Genomic DNA, 18,733 nt, shown 5'->3' on the forward strand with positions numbered 1-18,733 from the left:
TTTGGATGAAGACATAGAACTCTCAGCTCCTGCTGCACCATGCCTGCCTGGATACTGCCATGCTCCCACCTTGATGATAATGGAATGAACCTCTGAACCTGTAAGCCAGCCCCAATTAAATGTTGTTTTTTTATAAGACTTGCCTTGGTCATGGTGTCTGTTCACAGCAATAAAACCCTAACTAAGACAGAGGCCCAAAGCCATCAATTAGAAAAAAAAAACAAAAAACAAAAAAAAACCCAGGCTTTTCATAAAGGAAGTTAGAGGCTGGATCGCCACGTGCAAAATTGTAGTAAGGAACCCTAGTCTTACAACACATCTAAAAATTAAAATGTGTTTCTGAACCATGTAAATGTTAGAGCTGAGACTTTAAAAGTCTGTCTTGGTTTGGCTGCTGTAAAACACCACCGTGGGTTATAGACATTTGACGTTCCTTTACCACAGTCCTGATTACTGGATGTCAGAGCTCACAGTACTGTGAGACCGTGGGCAGGTTCTTAGTGTCACCTGCCTCTGGACTGCTGGATAACTTCTTGTACATCTTCTATGGGGGAGGAGAGCTTGCTAGCTCTCTGGCCTCTTTTATAAGGTAACTGATTGCATGTTCACAATGACCCCATCCTCCCGGCCAAACTACTTCCCTGCCCTCCAAAGACCACCACATTGGGGACATTTCTTACCTCTTCACAGCCCATCCGAAATGTGTCAGATGGGGAAAAATTAGTCTTTGTGCTCCAGATCTACAAATGACACTTTTTTAAAAAAAAAATTTTTTTAATGATAAAGACACAGATCTGATCTCTGATGCTGAGGTTTTTGTATCAGATGGGATCTATGGAATGGCACGGCTGTTTTCTGTCTCGAGACCAACCAGAAAGAAGAAAACATGAGACTGGTTTCTCAAATATGAAGGAGAAAGTAGATGTGTGTCTTTAAGCCTGCAAACTTCTTGTGTCTCTTTTCACAGATATGTGAATAAAAAGTCCAAACTCCGGGGATGCCCCGGTGAGCCGGTCTTCATGCTGTGCTCCTTGAGGTTGTCCAAGGGGACAAGTTCCAGGGCTCAGTTAAAGCCCTAGGCTAGTGGTTCTCAGCCCGTGGGTTGTGAAAGACCGTTTCACAGGGGTTGCATATCAGATAGTCATGATTCATAACAGTAGCAAAATTACTGTTGTGAAATAGCAACAAATTATGGCTTGGGGGTGGGGCAGTCACCACAACATGAGAAACTGTATTAAAGGGTTGCAACATGAGTGAGAAAGGCTGAGAACCACTGTTCTAGACCAATTCAAAGTGTGCTTAACACACACACATACACACACTGATGCACACATACATATATAGCTTATTACATATAAACTATAGCGTATAACCTGTATTAGTTGTCTGTTGCTTTAATAAACTACCATGACCAAAAGTAAATTAAGGAAGACAGTGTTTAGCTTATGGATTCTGAGGGAAGAGTCTATAATGCTGGGGCAGGCACAGGGTTAAGAGTGTGAGCTGGTAGATCACATTTTATCTGCACACAGGAAGCAGAGAGAAAGAACAGGAAGGCGAGTGAGGCTTTCTAACCCGTCAAAGTCCACCTCTAGTAAAACATACTTTCTCCAGCAAGGCTGGCTTTACCTTCTGAAGGGCTCACAACCTTCCCAAATAGCACCGCCAACTGGGGAGCGTGTATTCAAATGCGTGGGTCTGTGAGGGACGCCTATCATTCCAACAGTAGCACAGGCTGTATCTGTGTACAGAAAGTACAGTCTGTCTCTCACACATCTCTGTCGCTGGCCTTTCACAGACATAGACTGAGGGGCATTGTTAGAGGAAAGCCCCTCACTTAGTGTGTTGATAACTGTCTAGACTCTCCCCACACAGGGTCTTCTAGACCTGGAAGAAAACAGTTTTCCTACTCTGATGAGCCAAGGTGAGGAGAACTGTATTATCTGGAGGAGAAACAGTAATGTGTCCATTCACAGTGAAGATTTGATTATAGGAAAAAATCCATGCGGGGAGGGGAGGAAGCACACCATGAGCTTCAAAGTGGCAAAGCTGTTTGGAACTAACCTTGTCCCCCGTGTCTCTGCCACGAGGAGCTCTGCATGGGTGCAGAGTCCCCGCTGAGGTTTGTGGTTATGGGTATTCTCCTCAGCAGACAGCTGAGGCTCCAAAAGGTGCACGCAGGAATGTCTAACATGAGGAGAAGCCACTGAGTTCCCCTTGTTGGACAGGACTTATCTTCGGAGACAAAGGAGGCCATGGTTGCAGAAGATTAGGCAGGGTGAACAGAGAGAGGATCAAGTCTAGACAAGCAGACTAGATTCCGCTTTCTATCAGAATGTTATTAGGCACCCACTGAGGTTTCATGGGTGGTAGCCCCAGGTGACCCCAGTAAGTAATTCCAGTGCAGAGTTTTAACAAGCAACTGCAAGGTATGACAGGCCACGTAAGGAGGGGGAGGGGATGTCTGAGAGGCTGCTAGGGGGCTCCTTCCTGCAAGCCCTTGGATCAGATCTGACACTTTTCAGAAAAATGAAGCCACTAGGAATGATCATTGCCATCGAGGCTATTTGAGCCCTCACTGCTGAGTTCTTGATGGTGCCGTTACATGATTGGAGCTGGACACGAAGGGCTGTGGGAGGGAGGAGAGGTGGCAGTGGCTCACAGCAGTGTGGCTAGAGGGTCTCAGAAATACCAGTGGACTTGTGCTCTGGACTCCAGTGCTAGTACTTTGCTGCACTGGGCAGGGGATCGATCAATCACACCATTTGATTAAAGTTAGGTCCTTCACCTGTTGCCAGGCACAGCTGTAACGATTCGTTACATAATTTTATAGTCAGACCCTTCTGCCCACACTTCCTCGGAACAGCTGGGTCAGCTGATATTTTTTGCTACTGAGTCCACGATGTCCTGTGAGTATCTTAGGAACGGGTTTTATGTATTGGACAAAACAATGTGGTTAGCAGTGAAGTGAATATTTCTGTTGAAACACCGACCACAGCAAAGAACAGCGTGCACTTTCATCTGAGGGTCTGGGTGTCTCTCCGTGGCTGTTTTTACTTAGGACTCTGTAGTTTGGGGAAACTCAGTGATCTCCAGAGACCAAGTATACATATTCCCAAAAGTCCAAAAGTCCAGGTGTCTTCCCCACCGAAGATCTTACTCTGACAATTACAATGACAATAAACTGGGAAACTGGCAAATAGCCAATAATTTGAACGCAAAAGGCATATCACTATGGAGTGCTTTATAAACATGGTATAGGGGAATAGGTGCCCCGATAATGAAGTTATAGGCTTGTTATCTTGGTAGTCTGGCCAAACAGTTTTTTAAAATGTTCATGTATGTATGTGTGAATGAATGTATGAATGCATGCAAGTTTGTTTGTATGCCCTGGTGCATGTGCAGAGGTCAAGGGATAACTTTCTGAAGTCATTTCTTTCCCTATCATTGGGATTCTGGGAATCAGACTCAGTCTTCAAGCTTGGCGGTAAATGTTGCCCTATCTTGGCAGGCCCTTCCTTGCCACACATTTCTCAAAACAATAGCTCCTATTTATCAGCTTATGTCTGTGAATATTCAGGCTAAAAAACAAAATCAGTATGGAAGGACATCCAGGCTTTGGAAACTGCAGTTGATGCTGAGAGCTGACCTGCGTTGGGGGTAGTGTCTCTGTGGCAGCTATAGACTTCAGGCTACGTGGTGATGGTGGGGGTGGCATTTAGTCTTGGCAGGCCACGTGATACATTCTTCTGGGTAGGCCTCTCCAAGCTTGTCTTGCTCAGGAACAAGTGTGGGCACTGACTGTGTATAGTTTGTGGCCATTTGAAGCACATGGTTACATCGATGAGCCAGTATTTGTGACTTCAAATCCGTTACATCCAGGATCTAATGTCTCTAATTTTGTTGTTGGGTTGCAACCTTCCACTTAGATGCGAGGCATGCAATGTTCCATGTTTTAGACAAGTGAGCTAGTGTCCAAAGAGCAAAATGATTTTTGTTTCAAAAAATTGAGTTTAAAATGATTGTGCTGCTGCTACTGTTGTATGAAACACATGATTTTCTGATGAAACACATGGTTTTCTTATCTCTTGTTCCTCACTTCTCTCCTTCCCACCTCCAGGAAGGATCCCTGTGGCCTTCTGATAGCTCCGTGCAGCGCCCAGGGGCTTCAGAGGTAAGACAGAGGCTGGGGGGGCGGGGGGGGGGGGGGAGAAGTCATGACCACAGCCTTGGATTCGAAATCAACTTTAGGATGAAGTCATTGTCTGTAACTTTGCTTAAAGGGACTTAAGGGATCTCCCCTTAGAGCCATGCGCCTAAACTTTATACAGAGAATGGGTTAAAAATTGCTGAACCCTGGATTATATCTTTATCAACTGAGTTTTGCAAGTATAGGCATAGTTTATATGTATCAAATAGCATGGATTCTTCACGCATATACAATTTAATAATATAAGTTTTATGAGACTCTTTACATAGCCCTGGTTTGACCTGTAACTTGCTATGTAGAACAGGCCAGCCTTGAACTCACAGAGATGCACCAGTTTCTGACTCCCAAGCTGGGGTTAAAGAATGTGACATAATGTTCTTCCATTATCTGAAGCTTTTTTGTTTGTTTGTTTTTTGTTTTATTTTCCGAGACAGGGTTTCTCTGTATAGCCCTGACTGTCCTGGAACTCACTTTGTAGACCAGGCTGGTCTTGAACTCAGAAATTTGCCTGCCTCTGCCTCCCGAGTGCTGGGATTAAGGCCGTGCGCCACCACACCTGGCTCCATTATCTGAAGTTTTAAGTATTTCAGTACAAATATAAAAATCACAAAACTCAGATGTACAGAGATCATGAAACAGTGAAATTTGAGGGACCCAGTGTAGGTATTGGCAGTCAAACTAAACCAAAACTCTCTCAAGAGAACTTCCCAGTATCCATCTGTAGAAAAATAAAGATGTCACAGTGGTTCCCCTTCTGGCCTCGAGTATTCTGTGGCCGACACAGAATCCATATCAGTGTTTTACATGCTAGAAAAGAGGAATAAAATGCAGATGTAAGACAGATTTATTTAATGTATGTCCAGCTCACAGAGAGTGGTCAATACAGTTGGGTTTAGGATTAAGACATTGTCGGGCTTCTTTTAAGAGGCTCAATCAAGAATTTTATCTTAGACTTATTCAATTAGAGTTCTTCTGTTGCCACAATTTTATCATTACATCTTTCCTGTCAGTACAGTCAAGTTTTATATTTGATTCTACCAAAGAGAAAACTCATTTGTTTTTAACTTTGTCACATATTGAATTATCAAAACAATACCTTTTGCCTTTAAGTATAAAATATGGTTGAGACTGTTAAGTTGTTTTAAACACAAACACACACACACAGAGAGAGAGAGAGAGAGAGAGAGATAGACAGACAGACAGACAGACTCATGCAGGTAACATTTGTCTTCTAGAAGAAACTGGGGTAAAATGTATTTCTATGATTAACTTTTATGTCAGCATTAGAAGCAATGGGCCCTATCCTGTTGTTTCCCCACTATGTGTAATATTTTGTTCACATGTAGTTCCTTCTCTACGGTCTTCTCCATATCTTCTTATCTCTGACTGGTTTCCTTTCCTCCCCCAGTAGAGCCTCTTCTGATTCTTACCACATGGATCCTACATCCTCTGTTCCACTTCCATGAAGATCTTTTTTTAGTCCTTTCTGTCCCCCGCCCCCCAACTCTCAACTAGGTTCTTAATATAAGAAAAAGATTGACTTTCTGAATCCAGCTTATGTTACCTACTAATGATTTCAGTTCCATCCATTTTCCTGCAGATACCATGATTTTATTTTGGTTTATTGCTTCACAAAACTCCATGGTGTGTATGTTCAACATTTAGAAAACAATCTGTTGATGGATATGTAGGCTAGTCCCACTCCTTGGATATTGTGAGGGAGATATCAATAAATATAGATGTGATAGTATTGCTTTCATACACTTAGAGTTCTTTATACATATTTGCAATAGTGTAGCGGTCCATAAATCTTATCTTGTGGAGCAGGCTTTGAATCCAGACAGACCAGTAGGTTGCACCAATAACATTTATGCCACTATTGTACCAGTGAGCATATCTTGCCAGACTATTATGTTGAGGTCCTTGATCCATTTGGAGTTGATTTTTTTGTGCAGGGTGAACAATAATGGTCTACTTTTATCAGTTTACGTGTAGCTATCTGGTCTCATCAGTACCATTTGTTGAAAATGCTGTCTTTTCTACAATGTATATGGATGGCCTCTTTGTCAAAAATTGGGTGACTGTGGGAGTGTGAGCATCTGTGGCCTGTGGGAGCTGTGGTTTGTTTGTCCTGAGGGTAGTGATGCCAGTCTCTCATAGCTTCCCTCCTGTGCCATCCAGGAAATGAGCAGCCGGGGCTGTGTTCAGCTTCCTTCTCCATGTTGCTTCCCCCCCCCCTTCTTTTGACATCATTTGTGGATTTCTGAAGTGTTGTCTGTCTTTGTCTACTTCCTGTAATTCTGACTTTCTCTTTTGCCAGCTTACACAAGCTGACTATACTTTACCATTTTAAAGACGTCGCCCAAGAAAGGAGTTTTAAAGAAATATGTTCTGAGTTCATTTTGGGAAAAAAAAATCTACAATCATATTTGCCTTGAAATGTAAAGTTTTTCATATTTATAGCTAAAAATAACTGTAGCAAACTTATATTGAAATAACTGTAAAAGTATAGAAATGCAAAAGAAAAGTCACTTTTCTGGATTATTTAGTTTTTTTTGGAAGAACATTTAACCTCAGAGACCCCTGTTCCTTTGCTCAGTTTTGGGTTCCAGAGCTGTCAGCTCCTGAAAAAGCAAGAGGCTTGCTCTGCCTTGTCTTACATTTTATGGGTAAAGCCATTGAGGCTTGGGTGAAGTCACCTGTGACGTGGCTTCTAGAGGACCACACTAAAACAAACCAACAAACAACAAAATGATTCTGGATGTTGTAGTTAGGGTTTCACTGCTGTGAAGAGACACCATGACCACAGAAACTTTTATAAAAGGACAACATTTAATTGGGGCTGGCTTACAGGTTCAGAGGTTCAGTCCATTTTCATTACTGTGGGAAGCATGGCAGCATCCAAGCAGGCATGGTGCTGGAGGAGCTGAGTTCTAATCTTGTTCTGGAGGCAGCTAGGAGCAGACTGTCTCCCAGGCAGCTATGAAAAAGGTCTCAAAGCCCAAAGTGACACACTTTCTCCAACAAGGCCACACCCACTCCAACAAGGCCACACCTCCTAATAGTGCCACTCCCTGGGTCAAGTATATTCAAACCACCACACTGGACACTATTCTTTTCTGTTTTACATAGGAAATGATGTGAGGGGTGTGTGTGAAAACTGGTGTGAACACAGAGCAAGCTTGAACTTCCCTCGGCCTGTCCCATTGTCAGTCACGGTTGTACTGAGAATCTCCTCAGACCTTTTCTCTTCTCCTTCCAGATCATGTGTGCCCCACGGGGCAGGGATAGGTTTACTACCCCATCTTTCATCCAGCGGGATCCGTTCAGTCGTTTCCAGCCCACCTACCCCTACGTGCAGCACGAGATTGACTTGCCTCCCACCATCTCCCTGTCAGACGGGGAGGAGCCGCCTCCTTACCAAGGACCCTGCACGCTACAGCTCCGGGACCCAGAGCAGCAGATGGAACTCAACCGAGAGTCCGTGAGGGCCCCGCCCAATCGAACCGTTTTTGACAGTGACTTGATAGACATTTCTATGTACAACGGGGGACCATGCCCACCAAGCAGCCACTCGGGCATCAGCGCAGCTACCTGTAGCAGTAACGGAAGAATGGAGGGGCCGCCCCCGACCTACAGCGAGGTGATGGGCCACTACCCAGGCACCTCGTTCTTCCATCACCAGCACAGCAACACACACAGGGGCAGCAGACCACAGTTTCAGCCGAACAACTCAGAGGGCACAATTGTACCCATCAAGGGCAAAGACAGGAAGCCGGGGGACCTGGTCTGATTCCCTCCAGAGTGCACTTTTCAAGGAGAGAGAAACCGCGGCAGGGAGAGAGAGGCCCGCTGGCCCCACTGCCACAGTGTTGCCCAGCTTTACTGGTACAGCCAAGTAAAACCAAATGTGCAAACACGGTCTTCGTTTCTGCTTCCTTTCACGGGAATTGCATGCAAACAAGATGGAAACACGATTCAAACTTCCATCCGGTTTGACCACAAACAGTGTTCACCTTGGGGCAGGGGTGGATGGAGGCAAGGGCTAGAGATGGTGTGATCTTGGCTAAGTGGTGTGCAGAGAAAACTTAAAAAGGCTGCTTTGAAGACATCATGAAAGTAAGACCCACAGAGGTATTTTTGACATATTTAATTCCAAAAGGAGACTGCGGATAAATGAGGCCACAGTGGCCTGTTTTATAATTAACTGAATAAAGAGGGAAGAATTATTATATATTATCATGGGGAAGAATCAGCCAGTTTGCTTTTTCTCCAAAGGTGTGAAACTTATTTTGTTTTAAAAATATGAGTCAAAACTCCTGTTTGGTGTGCCAAGGTTTTAGAGTTGGAAAAGTTAGACGAGTGGGAGGAAGTGGTTTGTGTTGTGATGGGATGTTTTAAGAGTTGCACTATCTCAATGTTTAACATATGGATGAGGGAACCGTGTCGTGTGAAGTTCTATATGTTGTCTTGTCACCTATGGATGGCTATCATGCCCAAGGAAACACTCTTGAGTGTCCACAGAGTCATACAAGAAAGGTATTTGGCAATGTACCCTGGTGTTTTTCCAAGTTAACGTACATTTTTAAAAGTGGTTATGTTGCAAGAATTTGCAGCCAGCAGCAGTGTACTACTGAGGTATTTGGAGAGGTTGGTGGAAAGAGATGCTCACGTTGTGTACCGAGTGTCATGCACAGCTAGTCTTCTTCCCAGCAGGGTCAGCAGTTTAGACTTTTTTTTCCACTGTAGCATGAAATATATTCAGATACATACCCTATTTTATGCAATAAATTGTCTAAAATGCAAGCTGGCTATTTTGTGTACTGCCGAACTATGGGTCGCAGCGAGTCCCATTGCACTTCTCCACTTTCCGAGGCAGCTCTGTTGAGTTCTGCGAGGGTACTCTGTTTAGCACCTGGCACCAGCAGTTGTCCCCAAGGCCACTTGGCTTTCTAAGTGCCGTGCTGGTAATGGTTCTTTATGTTTAATGTGCCCCTGGACGTGACAGAGGAACGAGTTTGGCATAATAAGCCACTGCATCTCTCCAGTGTTGCATGTTAGGGGAATCCGGCACAGACCTGCCAACACTCATGCCAAAGACTCACTTCTGCATAGCCAGTCTTTGTATCGTGGTCAGTGAGAGGAGAGAGGTGGTGGGTCAGGGTGTGACTCAGGACAAGGCAGTGGCAGGCAAAGTTGCAGCTGGAAAATGGCTTCTTAGTATTTGAAGTCAGTTTATGATTTCGAATATTTCTTATGTAGAATAAACAACAACTTTCTTATGCAGATGTAAGAGCTGGCTTCCTAAACTGCACTGAGGCAGGCACCTGCTTTCTGGAAGTCTGGCCTCTGCATGCAACACAATGAACCAGAATAGAAATTCGGTGGCAGCTTTAACACCAAATCGATCTCTGTCTCTCTCAGTCTCTCTGTCTGTCTGTCTCTCTCTCTGTGTGTCTGTCTGTCTCTGTGGTGTGTGACTGTTTTTAGAAGTGATTACATAAAGTAACTCTGTATTCTTACCTGAGAACTAAATTGTTCAAAGCCGGAGTCCTCTCTGACCCCAGGCTTCTCATTTCTGCTTGTCTTAGTAGGCAGGCCACTGGCTTAGTTTGAGTTTTGAAATCTCCATTGAATTCATCCATTTTACACTGTAGCGTCCACAGGAATACTCACAGCTACAAGGAGAGAGAAGAGATAGGCAGCAGTCGTCAGCTTGTCTTAAACACTGCTTGGAAGGATGCCATTTGGGACTCAGGAGCTGCTCTTCTGTCTTGTCTGGTGACATTCAGTGGCCTTTTAGGCCATAGGTGAAGCAGGCCAAAGGTGACCTTTCCCACTTCTCTGAGGCCTCCTGAGAAGGTTCTGGCTCTTGGTGACCTTATGCTCTCGGGCTGTGCTTGAATGGTACCCCGAGATACAGTGGCAGAGGAGAGGTTTATGTCCTCACTGGGATCTTACTGGTCAGACTTGGCATTGGATGACGGCCAGGGGGTGGTGAGGTTATGGTTTTGTCATTCCAAATCCTAACTAGTTTTTGGCGAAGCTGGAGATCCCAGCTTTTAGTTTCAGCTCCAAATGGCTTCTCAGTCCTTCCTTTCATCCTTCCTTCCTTTTCTACCTGCTGTGAGAATGAACTGAGATCAGAGACTCGTAAATAACTTTGGAACTTGGCAAGCACAAGGGCATTTTGTAGATGCCAATAGTATAGGCAAAACAATTAATTCAACTATATTTAACTACGTTTCAAAAGAGAACTTGCTTTCTTCATGTTTTTACACACACACACACACACACACACACACACACACACACACACACACTAGTGATTTTGAGGCTGGGCCTCTTTAAGGAATTAGTATAAAAGCCAAAGCAAAGGTCATAAAAATTAGTCCATTTCTCTCAGCACAGGGAGGTTTAGGTTGTAACTTTCTAGCTGACTGCCCATGCTATGCTGTCTCCTGGCTCTAAGGCATTGACTAAGCAGCTACTGTGAAGACACAGCTCATACAGGGGGAAGCTGAGTGCTTAGAAAGTCTAGTATTCAGTTTGGAGAGCAGTGAATTTAGGCAACTGACAGTAGGCTATACTGACAGATTAATCCCATGGGGCTCTCGAGTAAAGGGTTACAGTATTAGAAGGAACAGTCCCGGGCAGGCCATTCATCTGTTGTCTCACAGATTTCCAGGATGATAAAACACACGGCCTGCAAATTCATCTCCTGGAGATCAGCCTTTTGGCCTGCATTTGCTTCTTCCGAAGTTCTATAAACACAGAAGCAATATTTAATAGAGGAGACTAGGAAGCCAGCGGCTCACCCATTTATGTTTACTGGTAAAGCAGGCCCCATGCCTTCGCCACCATAGACACACACCTAATCCCACAGGGTGGCAGTAACTAAAGCTTACAGGCAGAATATGAGAATTGTACTTTTCTTTAGTAATGTTTAGCTCAAACTCAAGAGGCAAGGATGAGGATAAGCTGGGATGGATGCCTCTTCACGCGTACATGGGACTTGGGTGGCTATATATATATGTATACATATATGTATATATATACATATAAGTATACATATATATATACATATATATATACATACACACACACACACACATATATACATACATATATACATGTATAGTATTTTTAAAATTCTAAGTCGCTCCAATTGATCTTTATCAGGACCAAAAGGAAGTACTTTCAGAAAGCTGTTGATCTGAGAATCCATTCACATGCCGGCCTTCCCCACAGGTATAGGTTTTACATCTCTTATCCAACTGTTCCTTTTAGAGATGCCTGAGGCAGGTCCCTAAGATGCCCCAGGCCATATTATTGAGGAAACCCACGCGGCCTCTGTTGAGGTCTGCTGACACACTGCTAGACAGAACCTGGGCATTCCTGGACTCCAGGAGTTGGGCCATGGAGACAAAGTGTGCATGCTGTGGTAGGGCTTCCAGAGTTTTGCTTGGAATGGCAGCTCTATGCCTCCTAAACCTCCCAGAAGTAGGGGAGAGGGGAACAAACCGGAAAGGCTATTTGCTTTGCCACCTTTTGCTTTCCTCCCATGTCAGTTGCCCATCAAGACTCGCTTGCACCCTGAAATCACAAGCAGCTTCACGGCTTAAGACAGTACTGATTGCAACAAATCCTGTTGTGTGGCTGCCAGGAGCTGTTCATGGGCGTTGGAGATAGGAACAAATCACAACAGCATTGGCAGCCTCCCTTAGTCCATAGGTTTTAGGAATAAAGATGTCACTTAATAGCTGGCTTTGCCAGCTGGATATCGCACAAGGCTGATGTTACAGCACAGGGACATCTGCTGAGCAAGGGACTTCTCCCCACACTCCATCTTTGTCCCTAAGTATGCTGGAGATACTGTAACATGACCAGGTTAGCACGAGACAGGTGATGCAGCTGCACACACCATCTCCATCCCTAGCTCGGCGAGTCCATCTCTAAGCAGCTGAGGTGCCTTGTTCTGAGGTCAGGAGGTAGAGGGCCCCGGCCCCAGTGTGTAGTGCTCATCTCTGTTGTGTCTCACTTGAAATGGTGCTTCTTCACCTGTTTGCTTTTATTTGTAAGGTGCTGTATACACATTGAACATATGCACATACTCTACCCAATGGGTAGAACAAGAAATTAATACTGTAATATAGTGTACAGATACCAGTTTTAACAGAAATGGCATAGAATTTGTGAATGCCTATGTACTCCATCTTTTGTAAGGAAACTTGCAAATGATTACATACAGATAAAAATCTATGTAGTTTATTTTCCTATTAAATACCATATTAACACCATGGAAAGAAGTCTGAACAAGGAAGCAGCCGTTTATGACCAGCATATACATAGGAATTCAGTTGCACCTTTGCTCTGAAAACACTTTGGCAATTTCTGAGATATTTTTATTTGAATCCCTTTAGAAATAGACCAATTTGGTTCTATTTTAGTCCTGGGGGGAAAAGTTGCTTTTGAGCTTGCTCTATGTGCGGGCCTTTTCTCTCAATGTATTTATCAGTGTCAGGCCTCAGTGGGATGTGCAAATCTTTGATGACACGCATGGTGTCAGGAAAGTGAGTAACCTGTAGTAGAGGCTATTCAGCCTAAGGGCACTTGTGACCAGTTGTGTCCCATGTTTCTCAGTGCCTTGTCTTATATATGGAAGCTATGGAGCCAATGAACTGTCTGGAATTTGTATGGAGTGTCTCAGAAAAAAAAAAAAAGACCCATTGGGGAAGATGATTAGGGTAGGGAAAATGTTTTGAGTCGTTGTTAGAGAACTGCCAGCTGAGTATAGAATCTGAAGTCCGGTCCTATTGTGTTCTGTGGTAGTCCTGACCCCTAAGACAATTAGGTTTAATTATCAGGTTACATGTTAAGCTGCATGTCAAGTCATACTTCACTCTTCCAGCTTAGTCTTTAGTATCCAATTGTAGCTTTGGCATTTTTATTTTTATTTTTAAGCACAGAAGCCTTGGTGTCCATTAAACCACCATGGATACTAAGTGCTGTCTAAGCTAATCCAGTTATGTCATCAGGTGACCATTTGAGTAATTCCGGGCTTTTCATTGTTCTGTGGTATGTGCTCTGATTTTGAAAGTCAGAAACAGAATTATCCCCCAATCGGGGGTGGGGGTGGGGGGTGAAGAAAAAAATAAAAGCTCCAAGCTAGTACTAATTATTCTTAATGTGCGACTCTCAATGCTGACTCTGCTTTTTACCACCTCCTGACAAGACAAGAGGGGAGCAAATGTGACAGTGGGTATCTCATTCGTCTCACCCAAATCGGAGGTAGTGTCTCTGTCTACTGCAGGACACATCCTGAGGGTCCCAGGGTCAAGGTCCGAGGCTCAATCACTGTCAGAAAATGGGCACTCTAGTGCTTGTGAGAGTGTTCTGGACTCAGTAGTAAGATGTCCGACCACCAGGCTCCTTTCTACAGACCCAGCTCAGCCTGAGCTCTCCTCTCAACCAGGCTGGATGTGCCTGCCTTCCAAACTCTCAATTTCAATTCATATCCTCGTTGAGTTTAAAGTTGTTTTAAAATATATACAACAGTATCCACAGCATTTAGTTCATTTTATTTTTATTATAAAGCAATCTACTAAAAAAAAAAATACAATTGTATTTGAACCTTCCGATCTCTGTGAGCTATGATGATCAGAAGTCGGAGTCCTTTTGTGTTTAAACAACCACATGCTTACTCTTTAACATAGCTCCTGCTTATATATGGGCAGTTATTCTCCACTGTCATCCACCTGCATCTTTTGCCCCGGCGGCGATGTGGTTTAGACCTCAGGTCTGTAATTGCAATACTTTTGATGAAAGATGTTGCACAAGTGCTGTTTGTTAGTTATGAAATCAGGTTTTCTGCTTGTTCTTAATGCCATGGTCAAATCATAGCACAAAATCATTAAAAATAATCAGTGATAAATAATCTGTTCCCTGGGGTTGTTTGTTCACTTTTCAGATACGACAAATAGAAAACTGATGTGTGAATGACCAGTGTCAGAAAATACCTATGGGTTGTGGTGTTGGAGACAGAACCCAAGAGAGAGCTTTCCCTTGGAATATAAACCAACCCAAAGGCTGCTGCTGATCATTCCCTAATTACTGGCTTTAAAATATTGGTCTGAGTGTCTGCACACCCACACACACGTGTGCCTGTGTCAGAACTCACGTGTGGTGCGGACAATCTGCTGGAGTCAGGTCTGTCTACCACATGAGTTCCGAGAACACTCTTGCCAGTGAACGCCTTCAGTCCCGATCTCACTGGTCTGCTGCTAACTTTTTAAGAGGAGTTTCTAGTGTGTCACATGATCTCAACCCTGAGTTCTAACACAGGACATTCAGAACTGGTTCCTGAGAACATCAAACCCCATAGGGGCTTTAGATGGCTGTCACACAGCGTGCTAAGTAGGCCTGTCAACAAACGCTCCCTGGTGGTAGAGGCTTTCAGCTGTGCTGTGACCTACACTTGAGAGTATTGATATATGCTCCGGGTAATCGTACAGATTCCAGCTATGAGGATGCACTAGCCCCACACAACCTACCACCCAAGAAGAAAAGGTGAATTCTGCATGAGAATAGAATGCTTTTCCACATTTGTAGTAAACAGACAAAATTCCAAGGCCTTACTGGAATAGTGCTTGGGCCCAAATACGAGGCCTAACAATCCTCTTAGATTCTGAGTGAGGTTATATTTTGCTAAGGGGTTTATAAAACTTAACAAGCAAATGCAGGGCCTCTCATCCTTAGTCACCGGTAAAACCACACTATGCTCTCAGAGAATTTCTCAATTCAGCAGTTCACTGGAGACACTGTCTCCAGATCTCCCAAAGCTAACACCCGTGTGAGCAAGGGGTGACAGGTGTGTCAGGCTCTCCCTCCCCTCTGCCACTGGTTCTCACCACTTCAGTACTGACTGATCTGAGTTCCTCTCAAAGAAAACCAAAGCCCAACCCAGGTTCTCAGTTGCTTCAGGAAAAGCAGGAGGAGGCCAGGAGTGATGGGTTTATGATACAACAAGAAGACTGAGCCCCAGAGCAGGAGGCTGGGACTACAGTTCACAATGGAGAGTGCCTTGTGGGACTATCTTCTGCCCAGGTTCCCTGGCTGATGACCTAGCAAGCCCTGAAGACCTCTGGTAAGACCTGCTGCAGAAAACGAACTTTCAGACAGCAGCTCACACTGGCCTTTGAAAACAGTAATTCTATCTCTTGGTGGTAACACTTGCATTAACAGTTTATAAGAACCCATGACTTGAATTACATTATTTAAAACACATTACATTTTCCTCATTATAATGTGTTGATCTGTTTGGCTTACACAGTCTAATTACAACACACACTTGGAAACGCCATCCCCTAAAGTAAAAAGCCCTTGTATTTGGAAATTCAGTTTCAAATGCTGTACTTTTGTTAAGACTTTAACTTTTGCCTCAAGAATGTAAATTTCATTTGCTCTGTTTTACTTCCAAAAAAAAAGTTCGAGTAAAAGCTGGTCCTGATAATGTGACTGCACCAGCGATAACTACGCTACACTACACACCCCAAAGGCCTTGAGAATTCCCTTGAAATCTTTCAACACCACAGCAGTCCTGTTCAGTGGCTCCTGTAATTTAACCTGTCACATAGTATTCCCACTTAGCATTTCTTCAGTTGTGAGTATAAAACAATCACTTGAACAGAAGACAGCAAGTGTGGCTGGGAACCCAAGCACAACCATGCCACCCCACTCTTCCAGGGACCGCCAGCCGGACATGGTCCCCATGTGCTGAGAATCTCACGCTACCCTGAGGTAAGTTGGGACATGCTATTTGCCACAAACTCTTTGGCAGTGGGGTCCTGAGGTGGCTGGGTTTTATAAATACTTCCTACATACAGCAAAGAGCAGCTTGGACCTTGGGCTCGGCAGGCTTTCGATTGTTCAAGAGCTCACCTCAGATAACCAATGTCCTGGGCTGGAGGTAGTTCCAGACTTTCATTTAACAAAGCAGGCATAATTGTTTCAGTCAAGCAGAGCTAAAGACAAGGGGCCACTTAAGGCAGGGGCAGCCCACCAGATCCTCAGTGTCCACATGAAGTGACAACTGCTGGCCAACGAGGGCCCATCATTCTTGCTACCCAACCTGAAGGAATGGGCACGTTAGCCACCAACGGTCTTTCGGGTGCAGGACCTGTGGATGTTGTCGCTATACACAAGGCACACACCTGTTGAGGCAGTGAAGAATACACATGCGTTGCTGCACACAGTTCTGTTTTCCTTTTCTGGGACTGGGAATACTTCATAGGAAGTCTGCCCTCCTAATAAATGTACCACAGGCTTTACCTCAACTTCATCTTGATGGGACGCACAGAGGGAAAGTACGCTCGTTTGGTGAAACCTCGTATTTTTTTTTTTTTTGGTTTTTCGAGACAGGGTTTCTCTGTGTAGCCCTGGCTGTCCTGGAACTCACTTTGTAGACCAGGCTGGCCTCGAACTCAGAAATCCGCCTGCCTCTGCCTCCCGAGTGCTGGGATTAAAGGCGTGCGCCACCACACCCGGCTGAAACCTCGTATTTCTTGAGATTATCTTGAACTTCACTACACCAAATTTTCCAAAAATACCAGTTTCCAATGGCTTCTGATGTTCTTGCAAGTGGCAGCAATTAAATGGAAAAATAAGTCTCAGCTGGCTTCAAGTATGCTCCTGACAGAGCTTCAGACACCATGGCCACTGTCTGCTATTACACATGGGCAGGAAGAAGAAGATGGCCTCATCTTGAACCAAGGAGACACTTGAGGACTTCTTGAGGCCAAACGTTCCGTGATACGTGAGATATTTAATGTTACTTATATGTATAAAATCTAGATTTGATTGAGGGTTTCTCCTTTACTGCTGCTCTCAAATGTGGATTTAGGAAAAGGCAAAAAGGTGTTTTTATGACTGGAGGAGAAACTAGAGTCTCACGTATGGGTTGTGGGTTGCATGAAAACTGCAACTCGAGTGCTTTGCTAAGGCCAGCTTCACTAGATGGTGACGGGAAACACAGCAAGACTGGACTTTTTGTCTCTCACCCCTACCCCAGTACACCCCCACACTAAAGAGAAAAATGAAGCTAAAGTAAGGCCACAGGATAGTTTAACTGTGTCCGTTTCAGGTTACTACTCTTAAAGTAAGATAAACAGAGTAGAATCTAAAGAAAGTAAGGTACAAAGTTCAACTCCAAAAGATGAAGGGCATCAGCATTAGAGCCAGGCTATGTATTGCTGACAAACATAATGAACTGGCCTGAATTCTATTGTCCCTTTCGTGGCATACTTAAGTATCTGCCACACAGGGGAAGGGACCATATGAGTAGGGACTGGCTGAACTTCAGACCCAGATCTTGGTGTTTTTTTCTTCAACTATAACATGCCTTCAGCGTCCTAACATGACCTACTCAGCGCCAAATTCTACAGCTCTTAGGCTGGGGTTGGAGTTATCAGGGCACAAACAGAAGTAAAACAGAAGTGACAATCTAAAATGCCCCCTCCCTAAAGTGTAAGCAACGAAGGTGCTCACCCGTTCAACAAACACTGCATCAGGTTTTGTGGACATATTTGTTTGACAGTACTTTTTTCTTTGGGCTAATGCATACCTGTCTGTTACTGGTCAAAAGAGGTAAAGCGTACAAGCCGTGTGTCCGCACTAACCTGCCTGTTTCTCCAAGGAAACAGAATGTACATGCTGACTGAGGTCCCAGGTCACAGAGCCCTATGACTCTACACTGCCATCGCCAGGATACCAAGCAGGTAAGGACACCTGACCTGCATTCTTAAATAAATAAAGCAGCTGTGAGACAAGTTGGCCACCATAGTAAGAGTCCTAAGGAAAAAGGAATTCCAATGAGTAAAAATACACTCGTCATAGAATCTTCAATCTAGTACTCAGAAGTGCAAACATGGCGAGAGCTAACCGATGTTTATACGAACGTGCTGTTACCCTTCCTAAAATCAAATCCAGGACTAAGAAGAAACATTTAATTGGAAAAGGATGATACAGAGATGCTGTTGTTTTGTGCAGCATCTTTAATGGAATTGTCAAATGTGACAAAAAGTGTCTTTTACTCTATGTATGGATTAAAAAGGGGGAGAGATTTCATCTTGTTCAAACAAAAAGGAAGTTGGGTTTCAGCTGGAAGCCTCAGGCCCTCGGAAGTATGCTCTGTGAGAGTTTGCACACTTGACCAGGGGTTAAGCTTCACAGCCCTGCCGAGCAGACGCCCACCAGCACTCCCTGCATGTGTCCTCGGTTCAGGGACTGTTTGCTAACCTTTATATCCGGCAAAATTCAAGGGCAGAAAAGGCTGGACAAAGGGAGGCAGCCAGGAGGAGGCGGAGGCGACGCTGTGGCAGTGAGCGAGCCATTCGCTCATCTCCCGAGGTTTGCTCTTTAGAATATTTCCCAGAGGAAACAACAATGATCCCCATGGCTCACTCCCTAAGGAGCCATGCTCTGAGATTGATAGTCACTTCTTATCAAGGCCATTCATGTGAATCC

General features: G+C 44.3%; 1 protein-coding gene across 13 annotated transcripts in view; it reads left to right on the top strand.

Annotated features, from left to right (window-relative positions):
- Ldlrad4 (low density lipoprotein receptor class A domain containing 4) overlaps window positions 1-11,304 on the top strand; it is a 318,866-nt gene extending 307,562 nt beyond the window's left edge. For 10 of the 13 annotated variants that reach the window (XM_029472270.1, XM_029472273.1, XM_021150537.1 and 7 more), the window contains 2 exons: window positions 4,121-4,174; window positions 7,473-9,016. In XM_029472270.1, the coding sequence (XP_029328130.1) occupies window positions 4,121-4,174; window positions 7,473-8,003 (585 nt within the window). In that variant the 3' untranslated portion in view covers window positions 8,004-9,016. Of the gene's footprint in view, window positions 1-4,120; window positions 4,175-7,472 lie in introns of all 13 variants that reach the window. The other 3 variants (XM_029472280.1, XM_029472281.1, XM_029472279.1) reach the window with 1 other exon arrangement.
- The last annotated feature ends 7,429 nt before the right edge of the window (window positions 11,305-18,733 follow it).

Source organism: Mus caroli, chromosome 18 (assembly GCF_900094665.2).
Source record: "Mus caroli chromosome 18, CAROLI_EIJ_v1.1, whole genome shotgun sequence".
NCBI lineage: Eukaryota > Metazoa > Chordata > Mammalia > Rodentia > Muridae > Mus > Mus caroli.